Raw genomic sequence first — 17636 nt, 5'->3', positions numbered from 1 at the left:
ATTTTTGGAGGTTGCTGGGAATCACGAGTGCAGAGGGCGCTGTTGTGCTTCGGCCCTGCTGGTTGGTTTCCCAGAGGCGTCTCCCTCGGGAGGTGACAGACTCTCTTTCTTTGGAGGTCTTCAAGCAGAGTTCGGATGGCCATCTGCCATGGATAGATTAGCTGAGATTCCTGCCTTGCAGGGGGTTGGACTAGATGAGCCTTGGGGGTCCCTTCCAACTCTACAATTCTGGGAATCCATGATCTGGTTGGCCACTGTGAAAATGGGATGCTTTACTAAATGGACCATGGCTTCTTATGTTCACGCAGTACCTTCTGGAATTGGACACATCTTTGCATCTTGCCTTGCAGGATTTATTCCCTTACCTACAGAGGTAGCCATAAATCTAGAATAATGTTGTGTTTCGTTTTTTTAAACTAGGACAGTAGACACCTAGTTTTTGCCGTGGTGTGGCGAGAGCCGCTGCAGCTCATCCTTGTTAACACTAAACCTTGGTTTGGCATTATGTGCGGGCACAAGAGAGATCCTAAGTTTCGTTTCATGCACATTCTTCTCTCTCTCTCTCTCTCTTAGATGAATATTCAAAGGCTGCTGCAAGGCTTAGCCTGCAGCCGTATATCCACTTAACCTGGAAGCAAGCCACCATTGAATTCCATGGAGGCTATGTCTGAGTAGACATATTTAGTTCCACTATACTGCTGTGAAGTGTTTATTAGTTTTAGTAGGGCTAGCTTATGCTATCTGTTTGACATGTCTATATGTGAAAATCTTCCCTTTATCTGTATTAACACATTGCTTTATTGCTTGTGACGTAGTCATTATCTGCAAAGTTAGTCTTCCTGTCGTCGCCCTTTTTCAGAAGTATGGACAATATGAACATTTAGGCCACAGTTATGCTTGCAATGTCCCTTTTGAAACCAGAGAAACCATTTTATGATTCTTACTTCAACTGTACCTTTCAGGAACCATTTCCAACCCTGGGCCAAGAAAATCTCTTCCTAAATTGCTATATCTGCGCTTGGCCCTCTTCTTGCCAGAGCTGGTCTGGGCTGTTGTCGGAGCAATATGGGTGTCAGACCGCAGGATGAATTGCGAAGGGGCTATGATAAGTGCCATATTTGGAACGGTCATTGCCAGGTAAGGATATTCAGCTGCCTCCGCCAGGAGCATCTAGGTTGGGTGTTAGCATACCTAAACATTCTTGCCCAATCTGGCAGCTTCCACGTTTTGCTGGGCTGCCAACTCTCATGCACCCTAGCCAGCATGGCCAATGGTCAGGGATAATGAGAGTTAGATTATCATTTATATTTATTAGACGCTTTCCTCACTAAAGTGACCCAAGACAACGTATACAGTATAAGGTTGCAGGGAACCAGGCAGAGGGCCTTCTCGGTAGTGGTGCCCACCCTGTGGAATGTCCTTCTGTCAGATGTCAAAAGAAATGAAAAACTATCTGACATCTGAAGGCAGCCCTGTTTAGGGAAGTTTTTAAATGTTTGATCTTTTATCGTGTTTTAATATTCTGTTGGGAGCCCAAAGTGGCTAAGGAAACGCAGCCAGATGGACGGGGTATAAATAAAATAATAATAATAATAAATTATTATTATTATTATTATTATTATTATTATTATTATCATCATCACTAAAACCAATTACAACAAACGATAGCTACAAAAACCTTAAAAAAATGTATCTCTACAAATAGCAGACTGGTCTTACAGATCCTGCCCCACTAAAAGAGGCCACAAGTACAGTGGTACCTCGGTTTACGAACTTAATCCATTCCAGAAGTCCATTCTTAAACCAAAACCGTTCTTAAACCAAGGCACGCTTTCCTTAATGAGGCCTCCCGCCGCCGGTGCCCTTTCCACTGTTCGGATTCCGTTCTTAGACCGAGGTAAAGTTCTCAAACCAAGACACTTTCCGGTTTTGCGGAGTTTGGAGACCGAATCGTTCTTAAACCAGACTGCTCTTAAACCGAGGTACCACTGTACTTGAAAGTACTTAAGGACTAAAAGCCTGGGGGAGAAGAAAGTTTTTGATTGACGCCTAAAAATAAAGATTGTGGCTGGCAGGCTTCCCTGAGGAGAGCATACCTCAAGCAGAAGAGCCACCATTGGGGGGGGGGGGACCGTTCTTGTGTTGCCACACTCCTGTGGATGACGCTCACAGAGACGAGCCCCAGATTAAAATCATAGGGTCTGGGTTGGTTCATTGGGGAGAGGTGGCCCGTATAGTTCAGCAACATCTGGAGAACCCCAGAACAGGAAAAGCTGGTGTACTGTATTTTTCTGTCTATAAGACACTCCCATGTACTGTATAAGACGCCCCCTATTTTGGGGGACTCAGATTTAAGAAAATGGGGGGGGGAAGAGATGTATCCGTGTATAATATGCCCCTTATTTTTGACATTATTTTTTAGGGGGGAAACCTAGTCTTATACATGGAAAAATACGGTAATTGGGTATTTCTGTTAAATTACATACAGTTCTTGGATGTGGATTATCTTGGGGCCTCTTCCATTGCCGTTGGGCTGGGCAAAACTTGAGGCGGTTGCAGGCAGGAGTTCCCCAGGGTTCATTTCTCAAAACGCATCTCCTGCTTCTATCCACCACTAACCTCTGCCAGTGCAAAAACATTGTGGTGGGGTTCCCCCCCCCCCCCGTTTGTTGGAACTTGGAATTTCTTGACGCGGGTTCCTAGAACATGTTGAACTGAGCTGGCGTGTCGTGAACAGTCCTTGTCAGCCAGAGTTCATGCATTTCTTCCATTCTGCCCGCCAGCTGGATTATCATTGTTTTTACCGTCGCGGCCATCGTCGTCGTCTTTGATCCTCTCGGCGGAAGGAAGACTGTGTACCTTCCCGATTGCACCAGCCGCGACCTGGAGAGCAGCCAGTCAGGCCAGCTGTTTTACAATGTTAAGAAGTCTGCGACTCGCGTCTGGGAGAAAAGAATCCGTTTGATGTGCTGCTGCATCGTACAAGATGACGACCACCGAGTCGCTTTTACAACCATTGCTGAGCTTTTCCGCACCTACTTCTCGGTAAGAAGGAAATGCTTGCTTTCCCCCCCCCCATTATTATTTTTTCAGAGAAAGGGGCCCCAAGGTGGGCTTAGGGGTGATGGACATAGGGGCCATCTCTGATGATAGGCCAAGCCACATGAGCAGCCCTAATAATATCTGGGGAAGAGGGTAAAGAGTTTGCTCTTTGTTCATAATGGTGATGTCTCTCTCTCATATATGTGCTTTTAAAAATAATTCGCTGTGTGTGACATCAAGCATGTTGAAAAGGGACCAATCACATGTCTGTCTTTTGCTCCTTTGGCATGTGATGCTGAGGTGCTCTGTACAGGGGACTCCTAATTTCTGTGGGGGTTACGTTCCAAAGCACCGCATGTTTAAGTGAAATCGGATATATTTGAAACGCCATTGGAAAAGCCCTGCAAACACCCCATTCCACCCCTTTTCGTGAGGTTTTTGGGTCACTTCTGGGCTCGGCGCGATGTGCGCATGCGTGATTCTGCGCATATTGGATGTGCCAAATACAGTCGCTGCCTGTAAATGTTTTTGTTTTCTTCTGAACGTATCTGTCACTTTCTCTCTGCAGGACACCGACTTGGTGCCAAGTGATGTGGCAGCGGGGCTGACTCTTCTCCACCAAGAGCAAGATAAAGTGGAAAATTGTCCCAAGGAGCCTGAAGAAATTATTACTCAGTCACCATTAACTCCTACGGTAAGACTGCTGGATTTTTTGAACTTGTCGTCCGGATTCAGACGCTGCATATATGCTCGGATCTGTGGGAGGGAAACTCACCTCTGAGGGGCCTGTCTGGTGGGGTAAAGGTAAAGGTGCCCCTGACCATTAGGTCCAGTCCAACTCTGGGGTTGCGGCGCTCATCTCGCTCTATGGGCTGAGGGAGCCGGCGTTTGTCCGCAGACAGCTTCCGGGTCATGTGGCCAGCGTGACTAAGCCACTTCTGGCGAACTAGAGCAGTGCATGGAAACGCCATTTACCTTCCCGCCGGAGTGGTACCTATTTATCTACTTGCACTTTGATGTGCTTTTGAACTGCTAGGTGGGCAGGAGCTGGGACCGAACAACGGGAGCTCACCCCCGTCGTGGGGATTCGAACCGCCGACCTTCTGATTGGCAAGCCCTAGGCTCTGTGGGTTAGACTACAGCGCCATCTGCGTCCTACCTGTCTGGTGGGGTACCTCTTAAAATTTCCCACAATTGAACATAACCATACCCATGTTCATCACCATAGCCACCATCGCTCTCTGTTCCTTCCCCAGGCCGACGATTTGGATGCAGAATTAGAAAATGCCGCTCACTATATGAAGTTTGCTGTGGCTACTTATGGTTGGGCCTACTACGTAATGGCAAACCCTTTTACAGGCCTCTGTAAGCTTAAAGGAGAGTGGTAGGTTGATGCACTGTCTAAAACAGGTTGGCAAATTTAATTTTTTAATATGGCATGTTAAACACGGCTCATCGTATAAGAAAGTTGCTGTTTGCAGTGTAGCATTTGAGAAGGCTCTACTCTGGGGGTTAACTTGTTAACATGTCAAAATATGATTGTTGTTTTTAACAAATTGCTAGCTTTTTATATAGGTTCAAAAAGCTTGGAAACACAGAATGGATGATGTAAACTGAGCTGTAGAACTGGGTTGTTTAAAATACAAAATGAATCTTCATAACGTAGGGGCGGGGAACCTGATGCTCAGGGGCCAAATGCGGCCCTCAGGCCTCTCTGTTTGGTCCTCACGTTTTTCCCCAGGTTGCAACCCTCATTGGCTCTCCTTGGCAACTCAGATGTTTTTACCTGTCTGGAATGTGTGCTTAAACTCTGACAATGCCTCTTGCTTGCCTGGATGGGGGACCGAGTCATAGGAGTGGACATAAGAAAAGCCCTGGTAGATCAGATGAAAATCCCATCTAGTCATAGATAGAATCATAGTGTTGGAAGGGACCCTGAGGGTCATCTAGTCCAACCCCCTGCAGTGCAGGAACATGCAGCTGTCCCTTACGGGGATCAAACCTGCAACCTTGGCGTTATCAACACCACACTCTAACCAACCGAGCTATCCCAGCATTTTGTCCCCACATTGGCCACTATTCGTATGTGCGTGCAACAGCACTCTTTGCACTTGTGATTCCCAGAAACTGGTATTCAGAGACACATTGCCTCTGGTTGTGGAGTTTTTCTGCCTTCCCTTTTATCCTCCCTGCCCTCTGTTATCCTTGCACCATCCCTGTGAGGTCGGTCGGTCGGAGAGAGTGAGCAGCTAGCGCAAGGTCACCTAGCTGGCTTTGTGCCTGAGTGGGGGATTTGAACCCTGTTCTCCCAGGTCCTTCTGGGTTGTTCCAGCCTGGGCTTGCCAGTGTGGCACCCTCAAAATCCCATAAACCCCAGCCAGATTGTCCAGTGGTCTTATTTGATGGGAGTCGTAGTCCAGCAACATCTGGAGGGATGTAGGTTCCTCATTCCGCATTAGGGATGAGAACCCAGAGATTGATTGATAGGTGAGGCAGTCCCTCTTACAACTGGGTCGGGGGGAAATGATATTTTAACTTGATATCCTATGCTTCTGTTATGCAGTTTAAGAATTTGTAATGCAACCTATGTGTGTTTTACTCGATAGCAAGTCCCACTGAGTTCAGTAGCACTTACTCCCCATTTCCCTTTATGACTCGCAACACAAGGAGAGCCAGTGTGGTGTAGTGGTTAGAGTGCTGGACTCGGGCCAGGGTTTGAATCCTCACTCAGCCGTGAAGCCCACTGGGTGACCTTGGGCCAGTCACTGTCTCTCAGCCAAACCTCCCTCGCAGGGTTGTTGGGAGGGTGGGAATAAATGAGGAGGAGGTGTATGCATGGGATATAAATTCATTAAATAAACAAAACTGACTTGCTAACAAATTTCATACACTGCGTGCTTGTGAGAGGCTTCTTTTACTTGTAACCGATTTGAATTTTGCATGTCTCATTTCTTCTTCTTCTGTCTTCAATTTATGAAGTTGTAGAAGCAGCCCAACAGAGACCGACATAATCGGCAGCGATCGTCTTAACATGAATTTTGGAGCGATCTTAAAAATCACAGGACTTCAGTACAGAGATTTCATTCACATCAGCTTCCACAATAAAGTAAGCCATCGGAACAAAAATAAACCAAGTTGGTTCTTAGTAATTTCTTGATTATTTTAAAAAGCCTGGAAATGAAAAAGTGGCTTTCCACTCAGGCCGTTGATGTCAGTGATTAGACCCAACCAGGATGGCTGAAACATAATTTGAAACAGAAAACAGCCTTTAATAGACGGCAAGCCTATTCGACAAGGTTGGCGCAGTTGCGGCATAAACGCTCTCTGCTATAGCACGGTGACGAAGGAACGGAGTTCTTTCAAAACACAAAGGGTGGCATACAATGCACTTGTTCCACTTGCACAAGAATTTCCACTTGTGCAACAGAACTCCCCCCCCCCGTGCCTTCCCCAAAACTTCTCTGGAGGGTTGAGGGAACCCCCAGAAAATATTTAGGGGGCACTTGGGGGAGAGGATGGGAAGAGGAAGTTCTGTTGCACAGACCGAAGTCCTTCCACTGATGGGACGAGTTTGTAATAATAATAATAATAATAATAATAATAATAGTAATTTATTATTTATACCTTGCCCATCTGGCTGGGTTTCCCCAGCCACTCTGGGCGGCTTCCAACAAAATATTAAAACACAATAATCTATTAAACATTAAAAGCTTCCCTAAACAGGGCTGCTTTCAGATGTCTCCTGAAAGTCTGGTAGTTGGTTTTCTCTTTGACATCTGGTGGGAGGGTGTTCCACAGGGTGGGTGCCACTACCGAGAAGGCCCTGTGCCTGGTTCCCTGTAACTTGGCTTCTCGCAGCGAGGGGACTGCCAGAAGGCCTTCAGCGCTGGACTTTAGTGTCTGGGCTGGACGATGGGGGTGGAGATGCTCCTTCAGGTATACTGGACCGAGGCCGTTTAGGGCTTTAAAGGTCAGCACCAACACTTTGAATTGTGCTCGGAAACGTACTGGGAGCCAATGTAAGTCTTTCAGGACCGGTGTTATGTGGTCCCGGCGGCCACTCCCAGTCACCAGTCTAGCTGCCGCATTCTGGATTAGTTGCAGTTTCCGGGTCACCTTCAAAGGTAGCCCCACGTAGAGCGCATTGCAATAGTCCAAGCGGGAGATAACCAGAGCATGCACCACTCTGGCAAGACAATCCGTGGGCATGTAGGGTCTCAGCCTGCGTACCAGATGGAGGTGGTAGACAGCTGCCCTGGACACAGAATCGACCTGTGCCTCCATGGATAGCTGTGAGTCCAAAATGACTCCCAGGCTGCACACCTGGTCCTTCAGAGGCACAGTTACCCCATTCAGGACCAAGGTTGAATGCGTGGCAGGTTTAAGAGGTACCACTGTATAAAAACTGCTTTTTCGGGGGGGTGCAGGTGTACGAATATCCCTAAACATTTTGTGCATTTTTGTACTTTTGTCCATTTACCGTACAGCCGTACCTTGGTTTTCGAACAGCTTAGTTCTCGAACGTTTTGGCTCCCGAACGCTGCAAACTCGGAAGTGAGTGTTCTGGTTTGCAAACTATTTTTGGAAGCTGAATGTCCAACGGGGCTTCCGATTGGCTGCAGGAGCTTCCAGCAGCCAATTGGAAGCTGCACTTTGGTTTTTGAGTGTTTTGGAAGTCGAATGGACTTCTGGAATGGATTCTGTTGGACTTTCAAGGTACGACTGTATTTGAACTATAAAATGGTGGTTTTCTTGAGTAAACATGAGAGTACCCCTAAACATTTTTAAAGAAAAAAAGCACTGTATAAAAATATGCTTGGCCTGTGGGACCCGCTACCACATGACAGTTCAGTGGCCACTGCCATAACAGACTTTTTAAAAAGGATATGCAGTGGAAGACAGGAGTGCCTGGCGTGCTCTGGTCCATGGGGTCACAAAGAGTTGGACATGACTAAACGACTAAACAGCAACAACTCTGTAGAGGCTGGATCCATCAGCAGTTATCAGGAAGAGCCAATGAAGCAGGAATTGCATGGAAACCATCTCTCCAGGATGCTGTAGCTACATCCTGCATTGAGCAAGCAGAGGGTCAGACTGGTGTGACTGGTTTCCATGCCATTCCCACCTCGTTGGCTCCTTATCCCGCAGGCAGTCCTCATCATCTATCAGTCGGAGAGATCCTCACAAAGGGACTGACCTCTCCCTGCTTGACAAGCCTTCTGGAGGCATTTGGATGACACAGTGGCTGAGCTAAGCGGACCACTGGCATGACCCAGTGTGGAAGATCTCACGCTCCCATGCCTGCTCTTGTGTTTTTTAGATTTATGAGATCCCGTTCTTCATTGCACTGGATCACAAAAAAGAGGCCATCGTCGTCGCTGTGAGAGGAACCCTGTCGTTTGAGGTAATATATATTTCATAAAATTCAAAAATTGGGAGCACGGCTTACGTTACTTTTTGTTTTCTATGGCTTGGCATGGATAATTGCTGGCGAGTTGTTACAGAAATATTAGTTCTGATGTGTTGAGTCAACAAACATCATTTGGGGATTCTAGCTGGGATTTTTTAACACCTAGGGCAGAGGTGAGGAATGTGGTGCCCTCCTGGTGTTAACTGGATTTCAGCCTCTCATCAGTCCCAGGCAGGAATTATGACAGCTGTCATCCAGCAACATCTGGAGGGACAAAGTCGGCCGCTGCTGCTCTGGTATGAATGGGAAGCTTACACAGGAATAACTTGTCTGTACATCATCTAAATGCATGGCGCATCCCTGTATATTGCACTTTTATTTTAATCTCCACCGGTTGCATTTTCAGTGGATTTCAAAATAGTTTGGACACCTTTGTGTGCACGATGAAGCGGCAGCATGTATGCAAAACCCTGTAGTGCCAGATGTAGTACTTGGCATGAGGATCCTCTTCTTCTTCTTCTTCTTCTTCTTCTTCTTCTTCTTTTAATTTTAAAAAACAATTTTTTAGATTAAATATCTTAAGAAATACTACGCAACAAATCAAATGTATCAGTTATATGCAGCAATACTACTACAGTGGTACCTCGGGTTACAGACGCTTCAGGTTACATACTCCGCTAACCCAGAAATAATACCTCGGGTTAAGAACTTTGCTTCAGGATAAGAACAGAAATTGTGTGGCATCAACATGGCGTCAGCGGGAGGCCCCATTAGCTAAAGTGGTACCTCAGGTTAAGAACAGTTCCAGGTTAAGAACGGACCTCCACAACGAATTAAGTTCTTAACCCAGAAATAGTACCTCGGGTTAAGAACTTTACCTCAGGATGAGTACAGAAATCGTGTGGCGGCAGAGGGAGGCCCCATTAGCTAAAGTGGTACCTCAGGTTAAGAACAGTTCCAGGTTAAGAACGGACCTCCACAACGAATTCAGTACTTAACCCGAGGTACCACTGTATGTCTTTCCACTCCATATATCTCAGAAGTCTAATCTCATTACTTCTTTTGCTGAGAAGAGTATTCCAAAAATAAATAAATAAACCACAGACAGATATTAGCTATGATACCTTATTTGGGCTATCTCTTCCCTTTCCTTGCTATATATTTTTTTATAAACGGTGCCCTCCATAGCCTATATAATCAGCCAAGCACTTTTAAAATAAAATTTTATTAAATATTTCCTTTGGTTACAAAAGTACATGCTTTGTCTCTTTCAGCCAAGCATATTTGATTCCTCCACTGTCTTGGTCAGTTTCTGTGAAGCCAAAACGAGTGATGATCAGGGGTGGCCAACATGGTGCCCTCCAGACACCTTTGGACTACAATTCCCATCAGCCCCAACCAAGCACGGTCAATAGTCAGGGATGATGGGAATTGTAGTCCACAGCACCTGGGGCTCAAAATGCTGGCAGCCCATGCTCTAGATGTTAACATGCCTTCCAGAATATCTTGAGTATAAAAGCTTCTGCCATCTGATGTCCAGCGGTGTCAACACTGCAAGAAGGTGTCTCTGATCCTGGAAGTGGGTGATGTTCTTTGCGTATGTTTGGCAGGCAGCCAAAATGCTGAAACTGCATTTCCTTTATTTTGCATGCAGGACGTCCTCACGGATCTCTCGGCAGATTGTGAACACTTGACATTGGAAGACGTTCTGGAAAACGGTTTTGTGCATAAGGTCAGCAGGTAGTTCTGTGACAGCTTTGCAAAGCCTGGAGATCCAAAACTGTTTGTTCCTGTATTGTACAGTGAGACGCTGGGCAAACTCCCAGGGGATCCAGATAAAGGGTCTCGTGCTCTACCGACTGAGCTATGGATTTTAGCACATATTGCAAACACAAACGAGCTTTCAAATTGAGACACTGGTTTGTTTGTTTTTTGTCTCCTAGGGGATAACCCAGGCTGCCAACTATATTTACAGAAGGCTAATAAATGACGGGATTCTGAACCAAGCCTTCACAATTGCTCCTGTAAGTTGTCGCTTCCAAACTCTGGGCGTGCATCCCCCTTGCATCCAACCTACTCTCCAACCTGTTCTGTTGCAAGCATTTAGCTGAGCTGCTGAGTTCATCAGTATTTCTGTTTGTGTCCTTTCTGTGTTTTTTATCTCTAGGAATATAAACTAGTTGTCGTTGGCCACAGCTTAGGAGGGGGAACGGCCTCAATTTTGGCGATCATGCTCAAAAACGCATTCCCCAATTTGCGATGTTACGCCTTTTCTCCACCAGGGGGTTTATTAAGGTAAATTATATTAATTTTCTATCTCCATTAGCACAGTGAGCTTTGAGAAACCAGGGGGTATTTGGACATGAAGTGAAGTAAATTTAACTTGGGTCAGCTTAGGAAGAACTTATGTGAATTGAACTGGTTTGCTTCTGCATATAGATTTCTCCCCTGTAAGAGATGGATTGGTTTCAAAAATGAACTACGATTCCTCTAGATTATTTCAGACTCCTTTTATTAAGGGCAGCGTGCCCACCCCCCTCTATTCACAATGATCTGGGTGGGTAAGAACATTGTGTTCTTGAATAATTGGTAAGCAATGAAAAAATAAATTGGCTCTGATAATGATGTGGCTCTTTTTAAAAATCAAATAAATTAAAAGCACAAGGAGACCATTATTGCTCCAGATTTGGTCATCCGCAGAGAGGTTTCTGCATCTCAGATCAGATAGGATCATCTGTATGAAAGAACAGAACGGCTTACCACCCTATGTGATCCCTCCTGCCCATCTGCTTCCACATGTACACACACCTGTACATGTGGGAGTGGTTTAGTAATCGACACAAGGTTCCTTTTTCTTCTTGAGCTCAACAAGGTTGGTACTGGGAGTGTGCAAGAAGAACAGTTTCCCCACAAATGGCAAGCCCAGCATGGCGCACAGACAAGTAATGTGCAGAGATCTATCGATGGGCAAATACTGTATCTTTGCATGCATGTCTGCACGTGCGCATTATGCACATGAAAAAGGGGAACCGTTGTCTTGTAAGATAATTCTACCAAATGCTGGTCCAAAGGGAAGGTCTTGCACTCTGGAAAGCATTCCAATTGTTCCAACTTTTTTTTTTTAAGGGGGGAGAGATATGAATGTGGTGCAAACAGCGGTAATATTTGGTCATGTTTTATTTACCAGTGATAGAAGATGCTCAGTGTAATTCTCTCTTGCTTAAGGGCCTTTTCTGAATGAAGTAATTTGAATAAAGTAATTTGGAGCACTGTAAAAACTCTTGTAATGCATGTCTGTATAAGGAAACGTGACAGTAGGTTTTAGTTAGCGTTTCTTTTCTTTAACACCCTCCCTTTCTTTTTAAGCAAATCACTTGCGGACTACACTAAGCAGTTTATCATATCTGTCATTGTCGGGAAAGATGTTGTTCCGAGGTAAGGATGCAGATTATTTGCCGATTCAGTTTGAAAGTGATGTCCTTGGTCAGATGGCTTAACGGGTGCTTATCTCCTTCCCCCTCATTGTTGTGTCCCAAACAGGCTAAGCATGCCCAACATGGAAGACCTAAAAAGAAGGATCATCAGGATAGTTGCCAACTGTAACAGACCCAAGGTAAAAATACAAACTGTTCTTATTTGTTTTAATGGTCACAACCTCTGTGAACACAAGGTACAGTGGTACCTCTGGTTACGTTCTTAATTCGTTCTGGAGGTCTGTTCTTAACCTGAAACTGTTCTTAACCTGAAGCACCACTTTAGCTAATGGGACCTCCCGCCGCCAGAGCACAATTTCTGTTCTTATCCTGAAGCAAAGTTCTTAACCTGAAGTGTTATTTGTGGGTTAGCGGAGTCTGTAACCTGAGGTACCACTGTATATGTTAAAATTATCAACAAGTGTACGTAAATGCTTTTGAATTACGGTGCTGGAGGAGACTCTTGAGAGTCCCATGGACTGCAAGAAGATCAAACTTATCCAGTCTGAAGGAAATCAGACCTGAGTGCTCACTGGAAGGACAGATCCTGAAGCTGAGGCTCCAATACTTTGGCCACCTCATGAGAAGAGAAGACTCCCTGGAAAAGACCCTGATGTTGGGAAAGATGGAGGGCACAAGGAGAAGGGGATGACTGAGGACAAGATGGTTGGACAGTGTTCTCAAAGCTACCAACATGAGTCTGACCAAACTCCTGTCTTCCACTGCGGGAGGCAGTGGAAGACAGGAGTGCCTGGCGTGCTCTGATCCATGGGGTCATGAAGAGTTGGACACAACTAAACAACAACATACGTAAAACCTGTCTTTAAACATATGCATTATTTTTGTAAAATAAAACTGCCCATTAAGATACATGTCAGCCATGTGTAACTGGGCAGGCAAACGAAAAACCTGTTGTTGTTGTTGTTGTTGTTGTTGTTGTTGTTCAGTCGTGTCCGACTCTTCATGACCCCATGGACCAGAGCACGCCAGGCACGCCTATCCTCCACTGCCTCTCGCAGTTTGGCCAAACTCATGTTAGTAGCTTCGATAACACTGTCCAACCATCTCATCCTCTGTCGTCCCCTTCTCCTTGTGCCCTCCATCTTTCCCAACATCAGGGTCTTTTTTTAGCAAGCGCTGAAAACCAATGCATTGTGCAAGGAGTTTCAGGGTGCAGCTCCTGTCACACTGAAAAAGATACTCATTACAAGTGCGAAAGAGACACTGCATGGCCCTTGTAAAAGTACTAGTTCCACAGATTGATGGGGTGGCCCTGTATTGGGTAAGGCGGTCCCTCATGTAAACTGGTCCCAAGCTGTTAAGAGCTTTGGCTCAGTATCAAGTTCAGCCAGTGCAGAACTCTTGAGCACAGGTATCATGTGCTGACAGGGTCTCACTCCTTTCGGCAACCGTGTTGCAGTTTCTGGACCAAGTGCAAGGGAAGCCACAGATATAATACGTTGCATTAGTCCAGTCTTCACTTCCTCCCTAGACCAAGCCCAATAGTTGCTGGCGCAGGTGTACTTGTAGGGATTTTCATATGCAGTTAGTTGTGTATAGCGGTGAAAGGATTTAGGATTCTAGAGATCATGTGCATTAGATGTAGAAAATTCCATTCTAGGTTGACTGTGGCATCTTCCCAGTTCAAAAGCTCTTTGGTGGCATGGCTGGGAAAGATATTGTGGAGTTGCTGCTGTTGTCAGTCAGGACAGCCAGAAATAAAGTTTCAGTTTTCTTCAATCAGTAGCCACCTGTGCTACCCAGGAAGTTTCAAAAGCAGTTTTTGACATGGCATCGACAGAGAGTCATACTTGCTAGGATAGTATAGTCCTATTCCATGAGCCTAGCAGTCTGTTTGAATCCAGTCCACTAGTTTCATGATACGATATGATAATCTTTATTGTCATTGTCCCATACAGAACAACGAAATTGAAAATCTACATCAGACATACAAAAACCGAGAAGCCTACTATCCTGAAAATGCCTGTTGACTCATTCCCCATCCCGCCTATGCATAATTAACCTCCTAAACTTTAATACCCTACCTGGTTAGCCCCTACAAACTCTGATACCCCACAACTAAATACAGATACTCCCTTAGAGACTGCCTTACACAATATGTTTAAAACCAAAATCACTTTTGGATAGAAACCTTTTCTCAGGCGGCTAGTCCTGGTCTTTATAACCCTGTACCTTCTTCCAGAAGGCAGAAGCTGAAAGAGATCGTTTCCAGGGTGTGCACTATCCTGCACTATCTCTGCAGCTTTCTTCTGGCACCTGGAGGCATAGATTTGATCCAAGGTGGGAAGAGGGCACCCAATTATTCTCTCCGCAGTCTTGGACAGCATTGCTCTTTCCCTGACCGTGCAACTCCCAAACCACACACACAGACCATAAGTTAATACACTCTCAACAGTACAATGGTAAAATGCCATCAACAGGTCCTTTGAGAGATTATTTTTCCAGAGGATTCTCAGAAAATATAACCTCTCTTCATCAGAAAATATGTGCTCTCTTCATCAGGTCGTTGCTGTTTTCTCCCCAGGTTAGGTGATGGAGCTGTCCGCCAAAGATGTCTGAGATTTCACTTTTTTGCTCTGATTTGCATTGTGAGAGCAGGGAAGTAATTGCACAGGCATCATACTTTTGGAATAACAGCACAGAATTATTGTGGGTGTAGATGTTCTTAAATACTTCTCTGCACAAGCTGAAATGATCCCACTTAGCCAAATGGCTTCGCGGTTTCTCATATGCTCTCCTTTTGTCTTTCAATTTCTCCCCGCACAGTACCAGATCCTGCTACATGGCTGTTGGTATGAAGTATTTGGAGGAGAACCTGATAACTTTCCAACGGAACTGGATGGTAGAAACCAAGACGCTTTGACTCAGCCACTTCTAGCTGAAGAAAACTTAATGGTTCATCAGTCTCCTTCTTACACTACTCTAGGTGACGGCTCGCCTTTAAGCTCTCCGGCTCAGTATCCGCACCTCTTTCTCCCTGGGAGAATCATCCACGTTGTAGAAGAAAGCAGCACAAGGAGGTAAACGACTAACTTGTTATCAGTAACTACGTGCTCCCCAGCTCTCTCTCTCTCTCTGCCCCGAATCTGCATTTTACATTCAGAAAACGTTTATGGAAAGGATTGAGTGAGAAAAGGTGCATGGATGTGGAAATGAATGAAAGGTTTGAATAGTAGTAGTAGTAGTAGTAGTAGTAGTAATTATTATTATTATTATATAATATACAGGTGAAACTCGAAAATTTAGAATATCGTGGAAAGGTTCATTTCTTTCAGCAATTCAACTTAAAAGGTGAAACTAATATATGAGATAGACTCATGACATGCAAAACGAGATATGTCAAGCCTTTATTTGTTATAATTGTGATGATTATGGCATACAGCTGATGAGAACCCCAAATTAACAATTTCAACTTTGGGGTTTTCATCAGCTGTACGTCATAATATCACAATTATAACAAACAAAGGCTTGACATATAGCGCTTTGCATGTCATGGGTCTATCTCATATATTAAACTCCAGTAGCTAATGAAAACAATTGCTTACATAAATGGACTTTTCCATGATATTCTAATTTTTCAAGTTTCACCTGTAATAGTGGTATTGTGTGGATCACAGAACGTTTCCCTCAATCTGACCAGGTGACCCGAGAAGCTCAGTTGTTGCAATTATTTATTATCCTAAGCTATAAGAAACAGTCTTTCCTTCCTTCGTGTGGTGGCCTGCCGCTATGCTAGAAATCTAGCATTTTGTTTATTGAACATAGGTATATACCACTTTTCTCAAACTCTAGGCAGCTTACATAAAAAAATAAAGCATTACAACAAAAGCATTTTAGCAGGCGAAATGCAGGAATACAGAGCGCCCTTTCGCCCATAAAGCCAGCTTCTTCAAAATTCACCCCAGATTGGGTTTGCCGCTTTTTCGGAAGTCCTTCAGAGAGGAGTTGTTTCAGGAAATCATTCCCAAAGCCTTGGAGCCCTTGCAGTAAAGGTTCTGCTAAAGGTCATTGGACTGCTTGACATAAATGGTGCATTGCTGGTCTATGACCATAATAAAGATTTATTATTATTATTATAAATGGTGCATGGCTTGACCCAAAGATTTTCGCACTGAGTTATGGAAGTTAATGCAGGGAGACACCTCTCTTAACACTGGTTCCAGGCTTTGAAGGGCATCATAGGTGTGTACCAACACCTCTCATTGTGTTGTTTTTTGTAAATAATGGTGTTGATTGCCTATCAAGCTAGCACTGTGCTCACTGTCCTTCATACTAGCCAGTCGTTGTCTCAGTGAGAAGCAGAGAGCTATCTAGTTGTAGTTTTCTTATGCCTTCATTGTGCACTTTTTCCAGGGGCACGGTCTTTCAACTTGCCATCTGTTTTGCTTAAAGCAGAAAAGGAACTTTTATTTTTAACCACCACCTAAAAATCGCTGATAGGGTTGAGGGAAGAGCTTGAGGACTCGTGTCCACTGGTTTCTCGCCCTAGACAGCCTGCTCCATTTTTGCATTTGCAATAAAACCAGCACAACTTCCCTGTCTCAGATTTTTTTTTGACCTCACAGAAACGGAATCTACCGTATTTTTCGCTCCATAAGACGCACCTGACCATAAGACACACCTAGTTTTTTGAGGAGGAAAGGGGGAAAGCCCCCCCTTTTTGAGGATCAGTTCAAAGTTGTGCATCTTCTTTTGGAAGAAGAAAAGCCCCATTTGCAAAAGGAGCAGCTCAAAGTTGTGCTGCTGCTTTTGCAAAGGAGGAAAGACCCATTTGCAAAAGGATAAGCTCAAAGTTGTTGTGCTGCTGCTTTTGCAAAGGAGAAAACCCCCATTTGCAAAAGGAGCAGCTCAAAGCCCTTTCTACAGTTTCCAGACAGATAATCTAATCAGCTAGTCACATGTCGCTGGGGAAACCCACAGCCTCCTCTGCAGAAAGGGAGCCAGCGACCTTATCTCTCTCCCCGGTCTCTTGCTGATCAGCTGTAAAGCGGCAGCTTCTCAACACCCCCTTCTCTCTTTGTAAAAGAAAAACTCGATCTTCTTTTGGTCCCTAGGCAATTCGGCTCCAGGGATCATGCATTCGCTCCATTCCATAAGACGCACAGACATTTCCCCTTACTTTTTAGGAGGAAAAAAGTGTGTCTTATGGAGCGAAAAATACGGTATTTTAATAGCTTTCTCGAGCAGGGCAGTGTTAACACCTTTTCAGCACTGAATAGTTGCAGAAAACTATTTATTACTGCAAGGTTTGGAAAACTTTTGATAAGAACATTATTAAAAGCCTGCCACTGCCGCCTCCCCCCCCCAAAAAAACCCCCTGCTTTGTTGTATTTTGCAGTTGAACAATATGGAAGTGATTTTCTTACAGTACTGTAGTTTCCTTCCACAGCTAATAATAATAATAATAATAATAATAATAATAATAATAATAATAATAAAGAAAGAAAGAAAGAAAGAAAGAAATATGCACTCAGGCATTGAGGCTCGTTAGATAGCTATTCTTACTGTGTGTCATATTTCTTGCATTGTGCCTCACCTCTTCTGAATCTGTTTAGATGGTGGTATGCTTCTTAAAAAAAAAAAAAGTAAGGGAAAGTTTGTAAAAAGCGGGGGGGGGGGGTGTTGCAAAAAGAAAAAAAGATCAGTGAAACAGAGTAATGTCCAAAAGAAAAGTAGTGTGACAGTATGAA

General features: G+C 44.6%; 1 protein-coding gene across 2 annotated transcripts in view; it reads left to right on the top strand.

The window, feature by feature from the left end:
• Window positions 1-17636, top strand: part of DAGLB (diacylglycerol lipase beta) — a 30898-nt gene that overhangs the window by 11410 nt on the left and 1852 nt on the right. For both annotated transcript variants that reach the window (XM_033167094.1, XM_033167093.1), the window contains exons 4-15: window positions 963-1137; window positions 2784-3045; window positions 3611-3736; window positions 4299-4426; window positions 6022-6148; window positions 8363-8446; window positions 10107-10184; window positions 10396-10476; window positions 10620-10747; window positions 11819-11887; window positions 11993-12065; window positions 14713-14966. In XM_033167094.1, coding sequence (XP_033022985.1) covers window positions 963-1137; window positions 2784-3045; window positions 3611-3736; window positions 4299-4426; window positions 6022-6148; window positions 8363-8446; window positions 10107-10184; window positions 10396-10476; window positions 10620-10747; window positions 11819-11887; window positions 11993-12065; window positions 14713-14966 — 1585 coding nt within the window. The remainder of the gene's footprint in view (window positions 1-962; window positions 1138-2783; window positions 3046-3610; window positions 3737-4298; window positions 4427-6021; window positions 6149-8362; window positions 8447-10106; window positions 10185-10395; window positions 10477-10619; window positions 10748-11818; window positions 11888-11992; window positions 12066-14712; window positions 14967-17636) is intronic.

The sequence above is a fragment of the Lacerta agilis genome, chromosome 13 (assembly GCF_009819535.1).
Source record: "Lacerta agilis isolate rLacAgi1 chromosome 13, rLacAgi1.pri, whole genome shotgun sequence".
Lineage (NCBI taxonomy): Eukaryota > Metazoa > Chordata > Lepidosauria > Squamata > Lacertidae > Lacerta > Lacerta agilis.
This window is presented reverse-complemented; position numbering and strand designations above follow the sequence as displayed.